General features: G+C 40.7%; 1 protein-coding gene across 1 annotated transcript in view; it reads left to right on the forward strand.

The window, feature by feature from the left end:
• The first annotated feature begins 562 nt into the window (after nucleotides 1-562).
• The window catches only part of SLC27A6 (solute carrier family 27 member 6), a 51,282-nt gene continuing 28,750 nt past the window's right edge, over nucleotides 563-23,094 (forward strand). Inside the window, exons 1-4 of the mRNA XM_010981055.3 lie at nucleotides 563-1,799; nucleotides 11,326-11,529; nucleotides 18,632-18,790; nucleotides 20,096-20,220. Of these exons, the coding sequence (XP_010979357.2) occupies nucleotides 1,265-1,799; nucleotides 11,326-11,529; nucleotides 18,632-18,790; nucleotides 20,096-20,220 (1,023 nt within the window). The 5' untranslated portion in view covers nucleotides 563-1,264. The remainder of the gene's footprint in view (nucleotides 1,800-11,325; nucleotides 11,530-18,631; nucleotides 18,791-20,095; nucleotides 20,221-23,094) is intronic.

Here is a 23,094-nt window from a genome sequence, read left to right on the forward strand (position 1 = left end):
TTAGAAAATTTTGTTAAAAGTACTGTCAAGGCACCCTAAGGATAGAATTTCAGTATAAATATCAACACCAACCTATTAACATTTTCAAAAATACTTTTTGTGGAACAACAAGCCAACTTTGTGATGTTTTATGAACAAACAGTTCAAATATTCCTTTATCTGTTTCAAATCATGAATACATTTTGTTGCGTGCCTCCGCGCTCGTCGCCCCCACCCCGCTCTACCCTTGGCAGTCTGGCTTTTTTTTTTTTTCTTTGATTCTTCCCCTCGCCTCCAGCCTCTCGTTTAGTTCCCTTTAGTGATTAGTGATTGAATGAGTGAAGTCTCCGGCCCAGGTCCAGCAGCCCGGCTGCCTCGACCCCACGCCACGCAGCCTCCCCCCGGGCCCGGGGGCGCGGCGCACTTGCCGAGGCGCGCGCCGAGGGAGGAGCCGGGGCGCGGGGCGGGGGGTTGCCGAGCGGCTCAGGCAGCCGCGGTCCGCGCAGAGCTTGGCCCCGAGCCGGGGGGGGGGGGGGGGGGGGGGGCAGGCGGGAAGCGGACGGGACCGCCGCCGCGGAGCAGAGGAGAGATACACCAGCCCAAGGACAGCCCGAGGGGAGCCGCGGCCGGCGTGGGAGGCGGCCGTTCCAGAGTGCGCGGCCGTCACCTGGGAGCAGCGCCGGGACCCGACGCGCCGGAGGGGTGCCCCTGAGCGCGGGGCTGGCGGGCAGGCGGAGCCGGGATCCCACGAGACCCGGGGACACCCTGCACGGAGGCGTGGCCCCGAGACCCTGCGCCGCATCGCGCGGATCTAGACCGTAAGCCTCCACATTGTTCAGCCGTCGCCACCCCAGCTTCTGGTTCGAATTTAACCTGCAGGCACCGGAAAGACTACCCTGAGAAGGAGAGCATCTGCCCCTGAAGGTGGTAGGTTTTGCTTTTACAGGCACTGAGGACTGACCCAGCCTGCCTGGAGAGGACTGGCAAAAGTCTCAGAGCCCGGCAGGGAGCGGGCCGCCGTCGGGGCGCGGAGGTCAGGGCGCTGGGCGGGGCTCGAAGGTACCCAGACCCCTGTGAGCATCTGCACTGATTTCTTGAGCTGTCTGCTCATCCACCAGGTGTCCCAGGCCTTATCCCCAGCCCTCGCTGGGGCGAGTTTTTCTGTGCAAGTTTCTGATTCTGTTTTGCGAGATTCCCTTCTCCCTCCTGGAAAGTCTGGCAAAGAACTTCAGGTGCCAGACCTGAGCGCTAAAGACACACGATCTCCGCAGAGAGGTGCGCCTGGATGAGGACAATGGCCGGGCTGGGATCTGAGCTTCCTTCCGGCCCCGTGGCCCCCATGCTCCTGTCATGGCTAACAGGACTAGGGGCTGGAGTGATCGTCCTGGGCTTCTTGCAGAAAATCCTGTACCCTTACTTCTGGGACGACTTCTGGTACCTGCTGAAAGTGGTCCGCTGTGGGTTACGGATGGAGATGTACAGACTGAAGGGGGAGCTAGTCACTGTCCTGGATAAGTTCCTGATCCACGCCAAGAAGCAGCCCCACAAACCTTTCATCATCTACGAGGGAGACGTCTACACCTATCAGGACGTGGACAGAAGCAGTAACAGAGTGGCGCACGTCTTCCTGAACCATTCCACGCTGAAAAAGGGGGATATCGTGGCTCTGCTGATGAGCAATGAGCCCGACTTCATTCACGTGTGGTTCGGCCTGGCCAAGCTGGGCTGCGTGGTGGCCTTCCTCAATTCCAACGTTTGCTCAATCTCCCTCCTGCACTGCATCCTCAGTTGTGAGCCCAAGGCCCTCGTGGTGGGTGCAGGTAGAGTATGGGGTGTGGTCGGCCTGTGCAGAATGACAGCGCTGCCTCCTAACCCTACTCTTCATTTTTTTATTAGAACTGATTCACAGCTAATACTCTGGGTGTGTGATGAAGTGTGCATATTTAGAGTACAAAACGTTTTTACAGTTCTGTGGATGGCGGTTTAACACCCCCTCTCCCACTTCAGTCACCTTGTTGTATATTGCTAATTATCGAGACTTTTCTGAAATCTCTGCTGCTTATTATTTTAGTGGGGGTGGGGTGGGCATTTTACTGTTAAAACTGATATCTTCAGTGAGTACAAGAACACAGACAGCTTGGTTAAGTTCTAAATGTTGTCAGACCTCACAAAATTATTTAATGAAGAAGAAAGTGATCCTGATTTCGTTGTGGAATACCCACCACCTCTAATAGTAACACTGTCAAGGTTGACTGCGTTTGCAGGACAAGCATGTTTGATCAGAAGTGCATGAATTCCTGTCTTCATGTCTGCTCTTACTTTGCTCTGCCTGCAAGCTAGGATTTGCCTGGCCAGGTTGGGCTCCCACTTTGCAGCCAGTGACGGGCCCTTGGCTGACTCTAGGCCTTTCTCTCCCTTCTCCCACCCCCATCTGTGCATCATTTTCTTTCTTTCAGTGAGTACTAGCCATCTGCCCCTTCCCCTTGGATTTAGGCTTCGGATACATATACTGACCATGAACTACAAAGAAAAGTCTTTGGTTGAGTGCCAAACTGATGAAGAACCTAGGAAGATGGGTTGCCTAACAAAGTGGAATAGAAGTAGGAACAATGATACATATTTGGTATAATCTAAATGGTTTCTACGTATGCCTCCTGCATGGGGGTAGGAAAGTGGAGGATGAGGAGGATCGTGGCAAGGACCTTAGTAAAAATATTTAAGTATTTTAAGTTAATAGATATATACTGATACTTCATATAGAATTTTTAGATTCACAGGGGGAAAAAATCTACATTTATATACCAGTGAGCTCTAAAGTATAGCACTTTCCAAGTAACTTTTATTATGTGATAATTGCACATCACTTGAAAATGAGTTAGGCAATATATGGTAGAAAAGGTTAGTTATTCAAGGCTTTCACTTTTGCCTGTTCAGGTCGTCCTTCCAGCTCAATTTGTGACCTGATACAGTAGCAAAGTATTTACTCTTAAGCACTGATTTTATCTTAAATTACAGGAGTAGAGAAGCCAGATAGTCTCGCTTGTGTATTTTTTTGTTCTTTTTTCTTTTCATTCAACAGTCATATCCTCCAAGATTGAAATTGAGCTCCTCACCTCGGAGAGAGGTTAACCAGTATGACAACATATCTTTGAACTCTGGCCATCAGTAGGATAAATGAGTTACACAGAGTTTTGATAATATGGTGGAACAATATTTACCTCTTGTTCAGGGGCAAGTGACAATGTGGAAGCAAAAGGGAAAAACATCACACTTTGGATATATTCTGACATTCATTTTGCTCAATCTAACTTAGATTGTAGTTTCTGGAGCAAATTGAAACCTTAAATTGTGCTAAAAATTGGTAAAGCCATACATTTCCTTTAGAAGAGCAAACTAAGAGGGCCTTATATCCCTGAAAAGATTTCCGGAGCCATGATGTTGAGGCCAACCTGAGAAACATCCCATATCCTGCCTCTTGCGGGACTCCTCTTGAAGTGCATAGGGCTGGTTACCTCTCAAAATAGAGTTTTCAAACTTTGCTGTTGCCTAATTAGCACTGATTAATCTGCAGTTTCACTTGTGCCAGGTTTGCTTTGCTTGCCAATAACTAATTGCATTGTTTCCTTGTTCTTGTTTTTACCACCGACAGTCAGTTTTTGTATATAAAAGCCACTTCGGGACACTACAATTTTAAGCCAAAAACATTTAATTGGTTTGCTCTGAAAGTAGGTACCTGGAGAAATCAACCTTAACTCTTTCTAACAGTTCTTTCTAGCGTGCCTCCAAAATATATAAATTACATGTATTTTTCACATTTTTCTATTTCAATTAATTAATAGATTTTTTTTTGCAAGTCATGACTTATATATCACAGTCACTTTTCTCTACTTGAAGTTCTTACCCTGAAAATGATATTCTTGGCATCTTGAGTCTAATTCATGAACTATATATATGTATATAGTTAGAATATGTACACATATAATACATACGTATAGTTAGAACTTTACATTTCAGAAGTCTTAAATTCTCATCAGATATTTCTAGTAGAGATGTGCTATTAAAGCATCATATCTGAGGGAGAATGTACTGAGGTGGAAGGACCAGTCAGGTGGTTTAGATCAAGATAAGCCAGACAGTCCCGGGTTTCACCCATGATCTTTTGCTTCTTAGCTCTGTGTTTGCAGATAAGATCAACAGCTGGCCTGAGTTTCACTTTCCTTAGTTGTAAAATGGTGATAGCATCGTCTCCTTCACAGTATAATTCTGAGGACTAAATGATACAGCTTTTGTAACGTGACTAGCTGAGTGCCTGGTATGTACAAATTAAATCCTTGGTGAATTAAAATAATTGCTATTATCATTATAGAATCATCCGAGGCTTTTAATAAGGAATCTCATTTGGATTTTGCTGCTACAACCTAACTTGGGGTGTTAGCTGTTAAGAAAGACTAGTAAGCAGTCTATTTAGTATAGGACCTTGAACACTTTGCTATGTTTTAGCCAAATTTTATCGTTCAGTTTCAAACAGGTTTTACAGGTAGACCAGATGTTGTCCATGGTGGTCCACGGTGACAGGGGAAGTTTTAGTCAAGGCAGGTGTCTGATAGTTCTGTCTCAGTCAACTAGGCCACCAGGGAAATGTTATTCTTACTGTAATTGTCATTAACAAAAATATCACTGTTGCCATTTATTCAAGACTGACTCTGTAAAAGCTACCCCCAGTCATTCTAAGAGGCAGGTGCACAGCTATACTTTAGAAACCAAGAGGGAGAGAAATTTGCCTGAGGTATCTGGGGTGACACAGCTTAGGAGAGGTGCAGAGCAGACTCAAAACCTAGCCTCTGACATAAGACTCTGCTCCACTATACAGGCTAGCTCATTCGGTTCTAGGGCTGTTAATCCCCTTTTGATTTAACTCTGAAAAAAATTTGCATTTCAGTTATATAAAAAGAGTAAACTAGTTACCAATATTAAGACATCAGGTTTTTCATAGACAGATACGTAGAAAAAAATTAAATGTTTATGAAACTATTATTCCTTTCTCTCATAGTCTGAAGACTCAGATATACTTGCAAAGACGTTTTGTATCCTGTGGTTTGGTTTGGAAGATGTGTCAAGTGGCATCCCAAGTTTCCCCAGAAAATTCCAGCACTGACTGAAAAGTGCATAGTCTGAGATTAAACCAAGTCCTTTCCCCCCCAGCATTTGAACTGTGATATTGCTGATAGTGTCTGCGGTCAACATTATCTCTGCTTTTTATGCTTTCCTCTTTACTTGGGCCAGACAGGGAAACGTTGAGGTGTTTGTATTTAGCTTTTAAAAGTTTATGTAATTATATCCTTTGACATATTTAGCAATAATAATAATAATGTTAACAACGAAGAGTCACTTCCATTTTTACAGTGCTGCGTGAATTACCAAGTGTTTTTATACACGTTGTCTTAAATGATCCTCACCATAGCTGTGGCCTGGTTTTAAAGACAAGGGAAGCAATTGGAGTAATTGCTCAAGCTCACGCTAAGTCGTAGAAGCCTGTTGGCTCCACCTTTGTCTTTATCCTCCTTTCTGCTCCCGCTCATCCCGTCTCCATCTGTTCCCTCTCTCTCCCCTTCCCCTCCCCCACCCTGCCCCTTTTCCTTCTCTCTCTGTCATCTTCCATCTCTTCATCTACTCTGTTTCAGTGCTTTGCCCACCAAACGCCCCTGTCTCAGATGTGCTGTGGTTGTTCACAGTGACACAATGGAATGGTCAAGTTCTTGCTAATTAACATACGCACATTTGGGTGGCTCTGAGGAATAAGTCAAGAACTCCGATGGAAGCTCTTTGGACTAAGGAAGTTTGTTTTGTTTGCTGCTAAATTCTCAGAACTCAGCGCAGAGGAGATGCTCAGTAGGAGTTTATTGCCCGGGTGGGTGCGTACATGATTGAATGACCTAATGAAAACCTAGGAGGTATCTGTGGGCATTCAGGAGCTTTTTATTTACTTGCCTGTTTTTGCCAATGAATTGTCCCTCTGCTGTCCACTTGGTAACTGATTTTGGCAATAGATATCTCCATGGAATTTCCTGGTGTGTTATTTTATATCAATGGTGCTAAATGTTAGAATCACGACTCCTCAGAGGTACAGTGTATTTAGACTTTGCAGTGTCTAGTGTTCAAGCTAAACATCCACAAAGTTTCAGATCTACTTGCATGTGTGTATTTTGCCCTCTCTCCCTTCTCAGTGTATCACATGTTAAGTCATTATAAGTGAATAAGTAAAAATGTATATTTATATTATCCTGAACCTTTTAACTTTAGATTTCGTGGTATTTGGGGTCTCACCAGGTTTGGAAGAGTTTTGTGTTTCTGTTCACAAGAAGTGCAAATCGTATGTCAGCTCTACAAACTTGCAGTAATGCACACAGCATTCCCCTGCTCCTTTTCACAAACTGTTGCATTCAGACTGTGCAGGGCGAATGTTCTGGTTAACAATCAAGCCATTGTAATTCTCCAGATGACTTCCAACCATGAAGGCATCTGCTTTTTAAAGTCCAAGAGGAAGAGTTAGAGAAGAAATAAAGACCTTTTAAGTTTTATGGAAAGTAATACATGTTCAGCTAGATAAGGCAGGGATCTCGTGAACTCGTATTATTTTATCCATGTGCTAGAATCCTCCTCACACGTATCTGTTTTACTGTGATATCCTCACATCTTCCTATTTTAAGTGTCAGAGAATTTCTGCAATTTTACTTGGAGGTAGTGGAATGAATGGCTGTTTTGCTTTTTTTTTCTTTCTTTCTTTCCATTTTAGACACAGCTAGGTCAGGGATTACCTCCAATCTAAGAGGAAATAATGAATTTTGATAGGAGATTTAAGCAGCTTCGTGGTTTACTAGTTGGAAAAGATAGTGTTCTAAGCAGGGGTGTCTTCTTCACTGATCATGAGTGTACTGGCCCTGGGATTCTTATGTACAGCGTCTGCTAAACATGTGTTTCCTGGGAGAGAATGATGCTTGAATACTGGCAGTAGCAGAAACAACTTAAAGAGGGATTGTGCCTGCTCAGAGAGGTGGCCAGGCTGACCGGGAGAAACACACATCTACGTAATAATTACTCTCTGGCAATAGGAGATGTGTGGGAAATAACTTTAAACGGAGTGTTCTACTTTTTATTTTCTTGCACAATGTTGCCTGTAATTGATACACTATCTGCGCCCCCAAAGATGTGGCAAGAGCTGGAAGTGGAAACATAGAAACCCATTTACAAACCTGTGCACAGACATTCAGGACACTTAGCATATTCTTCCCTGAAGGAATTTTATTCTCACATTGAAAGACTTATTATGCTCCTGTGCCCTTTCTACAGTTATTGTGATGATCAGTAAACTGATATCTGTCAAAATAGCTGGCACATTGTTCATCATAATGAGTTTCTGGCCTGATAGGAAGTATTATCTACATCATGATATGAATTGCTTTTAGGACACGGCTTACAGAAGCATCAGTTTGCTTAGAAACCATAGCCTGCCTGTGCGTTCTATGAGAACGCTTTTAAGTCATAGGATGGGAGTTATAAGCATGGGGTGAGATCTATAATTTCACTTTGGTTTCTGTGTAAACATTGCTTCGCAGCATGGGAAGCTCAAGTTAACCCTTTGCAGTTGAATTTCATAATCATTTTATTAATGCATAAAAGTTTAAATGTTTGCCAATGCATTAAAAGCTACAAGCAACCCCTTTGAAAATATTAGCTTATTTTATGTTAAATAAGATAGTTTAAAGAGTTTGTAATGCAGTGTGAATAATGTAATTCACACTAATGGTATATTAGAGAGATATATTGTGTTTTTACTCATTGATTTTATAGTCTCAGAAATGTGATGAGACATAATAATGATGGAAAAACAAGAAATTAATTTGTGCCAACAGTGCTAAAGGATTATAAGCAGAGATCATAATTTACCTGTTTTGATGCTCGCAACCCCACCTAGTGCAGTGCCTTGCGTATGTGAGAAACAATGTGTATTTCTGGTAAGAACTTACTGCTTTGAAAGAGATTCAGTCTTCTCCTATAATGTAAAGGGCATAGAATATTCACCTGTTTCATTTTCGTATGGTTACTCATTGTTAAGACCTGCATCTACAGTGGAGCCCACGGGCAGAGTGCAATTCCCTACGGCCAGTGCCTGTGGTGTGTGTGCCAGGCACAGTCAGCGAAGGGGTGGAGCAGGACAGGCATCCTTCTTTTGAGGTGCTTACAGTTCTACCGGTTGCAATGGTAGCACACGTCACTGAAGAGTAAATCTTCAAGAAACACAGCCAGATGTCCCTGAAGTATTTTAACAAATGCTATTTAGTTCTAGGACTTAATATTTAGAATTTGCTTTCAAAATTGTATTAGAACTTTTCATTTTATTATGAAAGATCGACAGTGATAAGTAAATAATGATTCTTCATCCCTTAATAGACTTTTCCAATTTTTATGTCAGTTTTCACTATCCTCACCCACATGGTCCTACCACTGTTGAAGAATTAATTTGGTTATATAAAATTCTATCTGATAATTCTAAATGTCTCAATGCAATTTTAATCTATAAAGAAAATTAAATCGTATCTCCTGATTCCTAGGAATCCACTTCCTTCCTTTTTCTTGTAAAAGTCATCACTCTGTAAATACTGTTTCTTTAGGCTCTACAATTTCAACAAAATTTGGGGCCACAGTTAATCATATTGTAGTTTTTTTTTGCACTTATTTTGCCAATTTAGACACACATATTATTAAGAACGTATAAAGTTTGTGCTGTTGATTTACAATTCCAGTTGAGAGATTTGAAATTATGGTAATGAACTGGGTCAATTCAGAGACTTGTACTTACACATTCAAAATGCCACAGAGAATCATTTAAAGAAAATCCAGTACCAAAAATTAAAAGAAAATACAAAGTTTAGATTATTTGCTTCTCCTGCTTTTTCATTTTTTTATGACTTGTCCTTTCCCCAACATTCCTTGTGATTTTTCACTTCTCTTTCTTACCAAAGCAGTCTGTAGACAGCAGCATGCTACGTATGCTGGAATTTTACAGTTTTTCCCCCCAGATTTCTTAAAGAAATAAAAATTGGTAAGTGTCAGGTCCCGATTTGCCTCCCCCCAACTCTGACACATCAAGTCTTTATTATTTACCGTGGTTCCTTAGTTTTCTTTCGGGTTTTATTTGTGAATTGGCCAGTCCCATTTGAGGTCTTTCTTTTGCTCCTTCTTTGTGTTCAATCTGGGCTACAGATTTTGAGGAAGTAAATCATGAGTTTTCCTCAAATGTTTTGTATTATAGTAGACCTCAGTAGAGGCTGACAGATGGCTTTTTGAAATAACCGAACACTGATATGCATTTCCAGGAAAATGTTTAATGCAGCACCCTGAATTCATCTTCAGAGTGGATTATACTTGGTGGTTATTTTAAAATTTTTCTTTAAAAATTATAAAAAAATGTAATCGTTTAGATGGAAAGGTCCATACTTACATGTACTTTACCATTCTGACCAGGGTATATTTTACATTTAATAACTTTTTATAGTGGATTTCTTTTTTAAGGTCATGGATAGATTTTAGAGCTAATTAGGCTTGAGTCAGACTAACAGGTCTACTGCCCACCAACTTGTGCCCTTGGTGGAATTGGTTTCCTAGGGCTGCGGTCATAAAGGTGCCTAAAACAGCAGAAATCCATCCCCTCACAGATCTGGGGGCTAAAAGTGCAACATAAAAGTGTCTGCAGGGTCATGCTGCCTCTGAAGGGTCTAAGAATCTTCCCAGCCTCTTCCTAGCTTCCGGTGGTTGCTGGTAATCTTTGGCATCCCTGACATTAATGCCAAAGGCCAGCTGGGCATTATTGCTTAATGTCCCCATGGATGTTAATATAGATTTTAAGATAAATAATATAGCACTCAGAAATTGCTTATATCTTAGAAAAGTATGATGTCTTATAGGAATATGAGAGTAAAATTTGAGCACTTGTGTGGAATGTGAAAGTAGAACTTCACTGTTAAAGGTACATGTTCAGGAAGGGAGTGTTACATTTTAAAAGAATTTAAAGAATAGGGGGAGGGCATTGCTCAGTGGTAGAGTGCATGCTTAGTGTGCACGAGGTCCTTGGTTCAATCCCCGGTACCTCCATTAAAAAAGATAATGAAATAAACCTAATTACCCCCCCCCCAAAAAAAAGAGAATTTAAAGAATATACAAAAGCCTCCAAGAATGATGATGCTCTCCTTTTTTGTATCCCATTGGACGCCAGGTATCTTAACATTTAATATTTCCTCCTCAAGAACTCCTGCCCACCTCCCGTCTCCCTCCTTCTCTACCACTGCTCTCCTCCTGGACGGATGGCATTGTCTCCTACATTAAAGATCAATTTCAGAAGGTCTAGGTCAGTCTCCCAGAGAAACTCAACACAGCCTCGTCTCCACAGTTGCTTTTTTGTTATCTGTACAGTAGATGCTTCCTGAGAGATGTGTCCCTTTTCCCTTCTCAAGGCTGAATTTCGGCCCAGACGTTTAATCTTGTGAGAACCCCTAAGCTCTTCAGGCCTGAAGACACCGGTGTTTGCAGTTTTTCTAATCCTCTGCCTTCCTTCTGCTTGACGTTGGTTCAGGCCAGGCCCTGGATCCCACTGCTCCTGACGCCACTTCTGCCTTCATCCGCCCCCTCCCACCTGCCATCGTCACACTGTACTGTGCGCTGTGAATCCTCCTGCCTTTTCTGGAAGGGGTTCTTTTTCCCCTTTTGCTTTCAAAGACTTTTACCTTTAAGTATTCTAATCCAGAGAAAAGAGCATCTCTCAATCTGCTCATTTAACTTTTCACTCTGAAATGATCTCTAAGCCATAATATAATGATCTTGTGACTCCAGCACAGTCAGGGGATTTTCCTGTATTACTGCATTCTAGTAGAACCAAACAGGGACAGACACGTGGCTGATTAGAATAATGAGCTACTGAGTTGTATTTCAAAGAAAATGTTTAGTGCAGTGTCCTGAAGTTTAAATTTAAAGCAAAGTATAAAAATAGGATTTTATTTTAAAAAAGAGTTATATTTAATGATTGGGAAACAAAATCCAATCTGGGTAATGGAATCTCCAAATTTCAGTTTGAACTGGGCTATTTGCATTGATTAAATCACGTAGTAACTAGCTTTCCCTTTCAGTTGGTCATGTTGAAACAGAATCATAATATGGCTGTGATGTTATTTATCAGCATGAAAAGTGAGCGTTGTATTAACAATTTATCCCTATTTCAACGTGCAAAAGAACGCACAAGGTGGATGGTTTGAGATTTACGTCTTATTTACTTATTCCTAATCCTTTGTTTTTCAGATTTGCTTGGAGCTATAGAAGAAATCCTTCCGAGCCTCCCAGAAGGTGTCAGCATTTGGGGAATGAAAGATTCTGTGCCACAAGGAGTAATTTCACTCAAAGAAAAACTGAGCACAGCATCTGACAGTCAGGTGCCCCGCGATTACTATGTAGCCTCAAGCCTCAAGGCTACTTATCTTTATATCTTTACTTCTGGAACAACAGGTAAGATCCATTTGTTTTTGGAACTTAAAAAGAATGCAGTGTATTTGCAAAGGAATAGTTTTGGGCAAATCTCTGCTGTGTGTAGTTGTTACTGAGCAAAGAGCTCACGTGCCCGCCGGACCCTGACCAAACCCTGACAGTGGGAATTCGCAGCAAAGTAGGGATTTATTGCGGGGCACTGAGTGTCAGATCCACTCCAACTGGGTCTTTGAGTTAAGGGCTTCTTGAAGGGGAAGAACAAAGAAGCTGGAGTGACTCCTCATTGTCTTGTAACATTTCTGTGACAGTTTTAGGAGTCAGGATATCTCTGGTTTATGAATCTTTGGCCAGGAGGCCCATGGCTCGGGGGTCTGTGAGCTCATCTTGCCCCGGAGAAACAACCTGAGTTCGCACATTAACAGTGATGCATATAATAGCAATTTTAGTGCATTACCGATGTTATCGGCAATAGCAATTTTAGTCATCTGACTCTGGTCAGTTAGCCCAGAACTGAGGTCAGAGGGGACAAGAAGGAGAATAAAGTTTTGGATAGAGAGATTGATCATAAGCTTGGCAAGAGAGTTTGCTTTTAAGGGGGCTCGGTTTCATAGTCACCAAACATCTGAGAAAGCAGGCATCCAAGACGACCTGCAGTTCTTAGATCTTTGAGCTCTCAAACTTGGATGGAAAAGGTAATTGCTTTAACGTTAACTTGGCAAGTCACCATATTCACTTGGCCACTGTCTCATGTGGAAAGATTTTCTTCCAGTTTGGTAGTACAAGTGGCCCTGGAATGTCTGAAGATGACCCAGCCCAGTTGCACAAAGTGTGAAATTTGGCCAGCTTCTTTGGCAAGATCTTTGCTAGCTTCCCTTAGATGCCTGATGCATAAAATGAAGATTAGTGTAAATAGTTTCTACTTATCCTGCTGGATTAAAAAATCCATTAGTTTACTTTAAAACAGTTTTCTATATTCTTGTATAAAACGTTAAATCCTAAACACGACCCAAGGATTGCTGCAATTGAAGCATCTGTAGCTGGCTCTCCTGGTTTTCCTTAGGTTGACTGGAACCTGTGAGAAACAAGAAATCTTGAAGGCGTTGCAGGTTTGGAGGAGCATATACAATAGAATCAAGTAACTAAACTTTCCTTTTTTAGGTAAACAGCCACAACCACACACACATGCACATACACACGCAGAAAAAGAAACTACCAGAGAATTCAAAAGGAATGTTAAACTTAATTGATCCTTAGGAAAAGTTGGATGGTATTTATGGCAGGGTGAATTTTGTAATTAATTTGACGATGACTGGGAGTTTGAGTTAGACATATTAAAAGTATTGTTACTGATTTTAATGCACAGGTAGTATTGTAAGCAAAAAAACTATGATTTAAGTAATGTTTTCTGTTTTTCTTTTTCTTTCATTGTTCCTATTTGAAGCCTAACAATGATCTCTTTTAGACCAGAGAGTGTTTTTTTTTAAACTCTATTTAGAACATCTTTGATAAATGAACTGAAAAATGCTAGTATGTATCAAGTTGTCAGCATAAATTCAGTCTGACTTCGAACAGTAAAATTTTGGAAATTATATGCTATGAAAACTTCCAACATTAGGTACTTGACCAGTTTGCCTTTACAGTGTTTTCTTGTAAAAATAGAAAGTAACTCCGGTCTTCAGAACAATCTTCATCACAGCCCCCTCCCCACCCCAAAGAGAATGGAGGGGAGCGGACTATTAACAGGTTTTGTTCTCAAAGATTAAAACCAGAGTGTTTGATACATTTGTACAACAGGCTGAAAGCAAAAGCACTGTTATTTTTTGTTTGATATTTATTTGTGTTAAAGTTATACAGCACAGAGATGAAAAATTCTGATAGTTTTAGAAATTTTAGAGAAAAGTACCCTGTATTTCTCCATCCCTAAACCAATTACATTCAGTATTTTTAGATCTTTGTATAATCACCTCCATATATCCAAACAGCATGAGTACTTTACTGGATACTTAATAGGTACCTGCTAAGAAGTGTGTACTGATTTGCTACAATGGAAGATGAGGATTTTATCTTCTTTCATTACCACTCTCTCCCTCCACTCATTTCTCTCTGGTGCAGACACTTTCTCTCCCAGCATCACCCTAATGTTGTTTTATCATAAATTTTGTCTTGATTAATATCAGTATCATAACTTAGTAAATAATATTGCTATCTGAGCTCTATAGTATAACAAAATTATATTTATTTCCTGTCAGGTAAAACTCTCCCCAACCTGGAATTAATGATTTGTTTTTGTTTATTTGCTGGCTTGCTTAGTTTTCTGTACATCTGTAACTGGCTCATACCCATCCCTTTTACAAAACAGTAACTCACTTTTAGATATTGCAAAGTGAGTCTGTATTTTGCCAAGCCCGTGTTCTTGGGCACCTCTTTCCCAGAGCTGTCCTCCCTACATTTTCAGCTGTGACGTGTTGCTCTTTTATCGTCCTGGGTTCACTCCTCACCCTCACCCTGAGAATCCCCTTCAACTCTTTTCTGTTTTTGTGATTCCCCTGATTCCTAGTTCTAAATTCATTTCCTTGGTTTGCTTTTCATTTTATCACTGCACTGACTTTAGTAGCTGTTTGATAAAGAGAACTTAGCAGGTTAAGTTTTAAGTCCTCACGTGTCTGAAAATGTCTTTTCCCCCCTTCCCTTTGTTTGTGTAGAATTGTAGATTAGAAATGATAATTTATGCAGGGATTTGAAGGTATTGCTTTTTTATCTTCTGTCTTCTAGTATACATAGTGAGAAGTCTTTTTCTTTCTGATTTCTTCTCCTTTACATGCAACCTGGTGTTGTCTGTCTGTCTTTCTTTCTGTCTTTCTTTCTGTCTTTCTTTCTGTCTTTCTTTCTGTCTTTCTTCCTTCCTTTCTTTCTTTCTTTCTTTCTTTCTTTCTTTCTTTCTTTCTTTCTTTCTTTCTTTCTTTCTTTCTTTCTTTCTTTCTTTCTTTCTTTCTTTCTTTCTTTCTTTCTTTCTTTCTTTTCTTTCTTTCTTTTCTTTCGACTTTTAGAATCGTTTATGAGCCTTCAGCAGTCTGTAACATCGTGACGACTTGTGCTGGAACGGGTCTGTTTTATCCATTTCGCTGGGACACTTGTAGGTCTTTTCAGTCTAGAAACCCATGTCTTGCAATTCTAGGTACTTGAAAAAAATTTTTAAATGTCTACGTACCCTTCTCTTTTCTTCTTTATTTCTGTTCTTTCTGGCCATTCCCTTCTTCCATCATGTTTATTTGTTTGTCCGTTCTTTCATCTTTGGAACTCTGACTTTTTAAAGATTGGCCCTCTTGGACGGAGTTATTAATTTAATCATCTTTTCTGTCTTATTTTCTTCTCTTGATTTACTTTTTGAGAGATTTACCTTTTAGCCCTTGTGTTGTCTGAATATTCCTCATTTTATAGCATGTTATTTTTGTATTATTGATGCTTCATTGTCTCATATCTCTCAGAATATTAATGATAATAGTTTTTGAAAGTTTCTCCTCTCGATCTTGTCTCTATTTTCTCTAACATCCTTTTATCTTTTGTTTTATGTTGGTCTCTGTTCTTTGTCCTATAGGACTTCCTCAAATATCTGGTGACCTTTGGCTGTTCCTATTTAAAGTGCAGACACGAAAACACACACACATGTGCAAACAAACCAGATCCTAACTAGAAGCTCTGTGTAACTGAGTGGGATTGTGGGCCAGTTGGTTTCATTGTCCAGAACATTTTGTTGGGAGATTCCTGATTGTCAGTGTCTTTCCGTTTTCACTTCTGGCCTCTGTAGACTTCTCAGATAAGTCAAGTGTTAGAGGGAGCTGGAGGAGGATGCAGACTTTCTCTTATTCCCCTATTTGTTCAACTTCTCTTCTTCCTGGTGTTTCTAGAGGCTCATCTTTTGCAGACAATGAATATCAAATCTTTTATTAGTGTGAAGGAAGCAATCTGGGGCTGTAATTTTGTTTTATTTTTTGCATTTTAAAATATCAAAAGCATTTAGAGTTGACATTCTTCCAAATTTGGTTTGTGAATGATCTTATACATGGAAAGTTATACACATATCTCCTTTTAGCTTAAAGTTCTGAGCAACACGGGGTCTTGTAGAGAGCAGAGCAGAGCAACATACAGAATTGGGCATACAGTAGATGTCATGCTTTAGAAATACAAAGCCATCAAAGAATGTAACAGAATCACATTTGCTACCGACTACGGTCCTTGGACTCTTTAATCAATAGAAATTGATTAAATGCTAATCAATAGAAATTATTAAGAGGCTAGCCCAGGAAGTCAGGCGGGGCTTTATTGGGACTTGCAGGAGGGAGCGAAAACAAGAAACAGGTGCCCTTGGCTCCCCAGGAAGGGCAGGCTGGTTCCTTGGTGAGGGTAAGGTAGGGGCGAAGGGGATCAGTAGGTCTGCCAGGTGGGAGGGGTGGCTTCGGTGGTCACACCACCTTGGTGGTGCTGTGTGCAGGGATCATGTGCAGTACCCAGTTCCTGGCACCTCAGAAATGGCAGTTGATTTGTGGCCTTTGTGTATCTTATTGTTTATAATTGTTCCAACTGTGCATGCATGCAGTTATTTTTTCAGTCCCCTATAGTTTCTTTGTATTCTGTTGCTTGAGGAGATGTATGTCCAGGTGCAAGCACTCTAGTAGAGGGTCTCACCTCCCAGGTCCTGGCCTATCTCACATTGAGCCTTGTTAAAATTTAATTGATTTTTTAAAATAAAAAGCATCTCTCCCTTTCTCTCTCTCTAATACAAGCTGATATCTTGCAGCTCAAAAGTGAGAGCTGAATTAAGTAATTGTAATTATAATAAACATGAAAATTTATATTAGTATTTCACCTACTATCATAAGAATCACTTGATTCTTGCACAGGAAAATCCTATGATGTCGATAATGAAGAAGGTGTTGGTGCAAGTTAGGACATGGAATAAAGACGTGAGACTCTGAGAAGATAAATGATAGGAGTAGAGTCTACTCATAGGTCCTTTCACACATGTTTTAAGGGAGCTCTTCGGATAATAGCGAAACTTTCCTAATCATTTTTGCAACCACCAAGTTCTGTTTGCCCAGGGCCACCAAAATATTATAGCCCTAGACCCAGGACCAAACTTAGAGTGTCTCTGAGCAGGAAACATACTGCGATGAGTTTTTGTACCATTCCTGTGTCTTTGATGTCAGAAATGCTGTGATCTCTTGATGAACAAGGGCTACACGGAGTCCCTTATCTATGACCCTGATGTAATTGCTTCTCAAGCAGAACTCCCATTTAGTTCCCTGTTTCTAGCTCCAGATTTATATTATACTCCCTGAGGTACCTGGTAATCAAAGTCTTGAGCCTCCCTGGGGTCCTGTGGAGGAAAATCAGCTTTTCTTCAAGGCTTCACCCCAGGCCTCATCTTCCTGGGTCTGCTGTCAGTCACCACAGTCATCTGTCTGCCTTTCTAAAATTTTGTTGCTACCACCTCCAGTTCCACTCTTTTTCCCTTGTGGGTCTCTGTGTGTGTTCAGTCTGCCAACTTCTAGTCCTGCTGTTGCTCGGTGAACTTGGTTAGGTCCGACAGAATCACTGGGAAAGGTTGTTTAAGCCAAGGCAGAGCAGCCATGCACTCATCTACTCCTGTAAGCCGTGGGAGGAGGAAAAACAGGTAACTGCCTGCCACGCCGTGCCTGGGGCCAGCTGCTATCACCATTTAAATCTCCAGTTCCTCTTGTCTGTCCTTCTCCTTGGCTTTATAGAGTCTTTCCTTTTTCCAAAATTATCCCAGAATTCCCCCAAATTATTTATCTGGCCTCTAAATTGGTTTTCTCCTGATACCGTCTCTCCCTCTGTCTTTCTCCTGATCCTCAGTTCACTAGGCTCAGCCCCACTCCCACCTTCAGGCTTGGATTTCATCCAGGTGGTCTCCTCACAGCTGGGATGGGGGAGGAGCTTTGATGCCGGGGATTCCTAGAAGGAAGGGCAAAGGACTTTAGAGACCGCATAAGATAGCGTTTCTCAAAGCGTGTTCCACGGTGTATCCCTTCCCATCCTCAAGGAAGTGAAATAAAAATTGAAGAGGGCCTTCATGACCAACCACAGAAGTTTGAGAAGCCCCTTTAAAACAAATAGTCACGTTTCTGTACTGCTGGGCTTCTCCGAGTCTTTAATATGTTAACGTGCTTCCTAACTCTTTTAGGAAGGGACTCTAAAATGCAGTTTTAACAAGCTTCATTCATTCTGCTGGTTCTTTCCTTCGGAACCTTTAAACTCCCTGAACCTTTGATCACTTTCATTTGTTGGAAAGTCTCATATGTGCTGTCTCCTTCATCAAAAAAGTCTAACTGAGTACCTTGAATGGTTTATAATAAATTAATGGGATCATTATTCACGTAAAGCTAACCAACTTAGGAAGGAAAGTATGGCTGATTAGGTTACTAAAGTGCTTTGCAGGAATGGCCTAAGCATAAGGGTGGGAAATAACTAGATAAAGTGTCCTCCTTTCTGTGGACACGCCTGCATTTGAAAAGTTACTATTTTTAACACTGAGTGGCCATGAGATCAGGAACAGTGTGGAAAGTGGAGAATATGGTGACTGAAGAGCAGCAGAGGGGAACCTCTTGGAAGCCAAAAAAGCATAAATGCTTGATTCTCTGAAGGAGGAAGAGAAAGGTGCTGCATTATCAAGAATCAGGGATGCTAGTCTCACTCAAAATCTTTATCCATGGCTTGGATGAGAAATTTTGGAGAGCTTCTCTACGCCTGTGGAAGGCAGTGAACTCTTCCAGGTTCTGAGATGCCAAGCTATCAGGAAAAGCCAGAGAGACTTCTTTTGGAAAAAAATAGTAAATGAATTTTAGTTAGGGTTTTTGGCGATTTTTATAGCAGATACGGCTCTTTGAAGCTTACAGTATCTAAAACTCTATGTGATTTTATGGTTTTGATCCTTCTTTGTAAATGTGAGATTCTAGAGGTTAATTACAGCCATGGCTGACATGTGCATGCCGCCTTTTACGAAGCACGTAGAATACTGTGATGCTTTTTGTCTCAGTTGCTGCTGTAGGTGATAGCAGCATGCACTTGCTTTCGATTCCATTTTTTCTTCTTTCTTTTTATCCAGGTCTACCAAAAGCAGCTGTGATCTGTCAGCTGCAGTCTGTGATGGGTTCTGCTGGACTGTGGGCTTTCGGTTGTACTTCTGATGACATCGTTTATATAACTCTTCCATTGTATCATAGTGCCGGATCTCTCCTGGGGATTGGTGGATGTGTTGAGTTAGGTAAGCTTTTATTTTCTATTACGTAAGTTTTCAAAATGCCCAATAATTAGAACTTGTGTTCATTAAAGTTTGAAACTGTCAGTAGAGTTCTGAGTGATTGTGTGCCTTCCATATAATTATAAAATAATATTTATTAAAAGGACACAATTGCATGACATACTCCAGTATAGTCCCAAAGTGGAAAGAGCAGTGACCTGGGAATTTGGCTGTGTGATTGGAGCTGACTGTTGACAGGGCTTCCCTCTCCACGTGGTTGCTCACCCTTCAGTGGTCAACTGTCACCTCCTTAAACAGTGGTAGGAGCCTTCCAAGAGGGTGGACGTGGAAGCTGCCTAGCTCTTAATGCCTCAGAAGTCATAGAGACCATTTCATCTGCATTTTGGTGATCTAAGCAAGTCATAAGCCAGTCCAGATTCAAGATTTGAGGAGTGAGGAGATAGACCCCACCTCTTGAAGGGAGGAGTGGCAGATACACATTGCAAAGGTAAGTACATAGAAGGAATCGTTGAGGCTATCTCTGCAAACTGTACCCTAGACACCCAGTAAGTCAGTTGGTAGAGCTGGTGACACAGTAGATTCCATTCATAAATATGCTGGGATTATGTGTTTTTCACTAGCTAGCCCAGAAATAATATGTAAATAGGTATCATTCACCATTATTTATATATGTCTAAAATACTATGAAGTACTTTTATAGAATAGTGTACTTAGGATATGATCAATGTCCACAATAAATAAAGATGAGGTCAAGACATTGTCATTTTCCTTGGAACATATTCATGTGGCTTACATTGTTATTAAAATTAGTTTGTTAAAATCAGGTTCTGCGTCATCAATGAACCTTTTTGTTGGTGCCATCTTACTAATTCTACCATACTAACTCTCAGCCTCAATATATATTGAGGCTGCTTTAAGGTTTTGAAAATAAATACTGTGTATATATTCAAGGTCAAAAGTAAGTGAATATTCTTGGTCTCTGTGAAGAAGGATGAGCCTTATCTGTATTCATGCTCTAATACTTGCACCTCTCCTAATTATTTTGACTGCTTCTTTCATCCCATGAACTGCAAAAAAATAGATATCTGCAGTCAAAATGTGGAATTAAAACATGAATATTTTTAAAAGATTTATTGGACTGTAAGATTAATGCTTTCAAATGAGCTTAATATAAATGGCCCCTGATGGATTATAAAAGCCTTGAAAGTGAGCAAAAGTGCTCTAGCCAGAGCAACATTATTTGTGTTTTATGTTAATTCTGCCCTTGAAGTTTTTTCCCCCAGTGCCTTTTTATGCCTTTTCTTGTAGGTGCTACTTGTGTGTTAAAGAAGAAATTCTCAGCCAGCCAGTTTTGGAACGACTGCAAAAAGTATAATGTGACTGTGTTTCAGTACATTGGAGAACTTTGTCGCTACCTTTGCAAACAACCTAAGGTAAGAGCAATCGTTATCGGGAAGAAAGTCATTTCAGAAAGAAAAAGTTATCAAGAGAATAAGTAATTTTGTTTATACTCCGTCTTCTTCCAGGACATAGTTTAGCTGACTCACAAAGATATATGCAATACCCCAAGATACAATGAATATAAAATAAGTCCAAGAAAATAAAAGGAGAGCTATCTAGGAATGTGCTAAAGTGCTTTATATTGTGACAGGATAAAACAGAACTTCAATCCAGTCCACTTCAGGTTTAGACTGATTACAATTTCTGTAAACACAGCATCCATCTGATTAAGAAATTATTTTCTGTTTACAGAAAGCAGTAATTCCAAGGATGAATTAGATCATCTTTAAAAATACTGTTCTTTCAAAAGAACACACAGAAACTTATGACATTGATTATACTTGTTTTTCTGTTTTTCTCTTTTGAATCAGTGATGACTTTAGAATATCTTTTTTGTTTGATTCTGCTGTAAATTTGAAAAGAAATTTAGCTTTGATTTGCACTTGCCTCTCCACCGAGAGCCACCATTTCCACATTCTTCTGATAAATCACCCTCTTCTGCAAACAGACAGGCGGAGAGAGTTGCCTCAGCCTTACGTTTGTCTTTGTTAGTTTGCTTTTTTGTCCTCACAAGTAATTTTTCTTGTCCTTGTCTCATTTGTGTTTCTAGGTGCTTATTTTTTAACTGTCTGATTTTTAAACATTCTCGAGGTTACAAAGAAGGGCCTCCTTCTGTAATCAAATCAACACCAGCCCCTTGAGGGGTGGTGGTAGAGGGTGCCTGCCTCTGTGGGGCAGGGCAGCGGAGTCTGATAACCTGCCCTGGCCTTTGAGAGACACTTTCCCAGGCTAGGCATCTCTCAGTCATCACCTGAGCGATCATCACATCGGCTTAAGGCGTGGACGGTGGGCTGGATTATCTTCTCTGGCGGCTCAGATGTGAACATTACCCACAGCACAGCTGTGACTAGGCTGGAGGCATTTAAATAAGACTTTACTAAAGACGTGGAGTTACACAGGAGCGATAACACAGAGAAGAGCATGAAATTGGGTGATCTTATTTACCCAATGCTTGTAAATTTAAGCTTGGAGTTTACCATGGAGAGACCTCCCATCTGGCTCCTGACCCACCTCCTTGTGGCAGGAACCACCCTTACTCTTTTTTGAGCCAGGCATGCTTCAAACAGCCATAGAGTCCTTCAATCTATAGCTAAGACAGGGAGTCCCAGAGAAATGTTTTAGATCTTTTGGCCTTTATTCTCTTCCAGGAGACTGCCAATATCAGGTTTGCAGTCTTACCTAAAGATTCCCAGTAGAATCATTGTAATGCCACGAACTGACATATTTTCTCTTCTAGTTTTCATTGTATTCTTTGGTAATGTGATATCTCAGCTAGGTTAATTTAAGGATTTAATGCCCTCCAGTAAAATGAAAGCCTCTTCCAGTAAAGGACATAGTAAACACTACCTCATGAACTTCATGGCCTTTTAAACCAGGCCCCCAGCCTTCCTATCTCCTCTCTTTAATAGCAACATTGGTTTTTGCAAAGTCATTTGCTCTGTCAATACTGATTGAATAGTTGGATGCATGCATTAATTTTTTTTTCTAAAGTTTTACCATCTTAAAGGACGCTGTAATTAGTATCTTCAGGCAAGATAGCCAGTCTACGTTCTCAGAAGTGAAGGTAATCAAAGGATATGGCTGTTTTGCTGATTTGTATGGCGTGTTTCCAGCTTGCTGTTCGAAGTGGCTGATGTGATTTAGAACCTCGCTGACCATGTTGGGGGGGGGGTGCCCATTGCACCGTAGCTTATTGGTACTGAGTGATGTTAAAATAGTGGACTTCCAATGTGCCTCATAGAGAACTGGACACTCCTTTAAGTTTCTTCAAAAGTCCATGAAGGATGGAGAACAGGGAGAATAGTCCACCCTTTCAAATCTGGTACATGAAACCCGACTTGTTTGGCCTTCTCAGTAATATTCTGTTTGAACAAAAAAGTCTTTTTTTTTTTTAAGTGGGGAAGCATTATTTAGTTTATCTATAATTCTGTAGAGTAGAAACAAACATATTTTTAATTTCTTTATTAAGATGACTGGCAAAGTGGGATCGTTTTCTAGTGTATTTCCCTTTTAAAGTATTTCTTCTGATTTTTTACTCATTTTTCTCTTTGACACATAATGTATTCTTATTCATTTGAGCTATCGTTTCATATCATAAAGGGATTAATAGTTTGTCATATTTGCTACAAATTTTTGTTCAAGGTGTGTTTTCCTTTTTTTTTTTTTTTTTTTTAATGAAATGAAGTATTCTTTTCACCTCTCCGAATTTGTAATGCACTCACATTTGGACAACACACTAGTTGCAGAGGATTTGAGAGAACTGAGAATTGAAAGTCGAGTTCCTGATTGCTTTTAGTTGATTAAGTATTTTAATTCTTAACTAAAGTTCTTTGAAGAAAGACTACTATTCATGAAATAATCTCTAAGCATTTACCTGAAGACAAGTTGAGGAGGAGAAAGGGAAATAAATATAGTTTTGCCCAAAAGAAAATGTAATGTTTCTTTTGAGCCGAGATGCACTGTTACCTAACCCCCTCTTGATTTCTCACAGAAGAAGTACCAGCAGGTCCTTGGCATTAAAGACGGGGAAGAAGAGAATGTTATTTTGTGATGACATCTTACTCCTTCGAGGGGACCTTGCTTTTTTGCTGTCCAGTATTCATCCCTGTCAGTGATCTTCCCCTCAGAGGAAGTGGCAGCATCTGTGCAGCCGGCATAGCAGTGGGTTCACGTAGGGTCACAGAGCCAACAAGTGACATGGTCCACACCTCCAAAAAACTAGAATTGCATGTCTCATAAGACATGGC

Source organism: Camelus dromedarius, chromosome 3 (assembly GCF_036321535.1).
Source record: "Camelus dromedarius isolate mCamDro1 chromosome 3, mCamDro1.pat, whole genome shotgun sequence".
NCBI lineage: Eukaryota > Metazoa > Chordata > Mammalia > Artiodactyla > Camelidae > Camelus > Camelus dromedarius.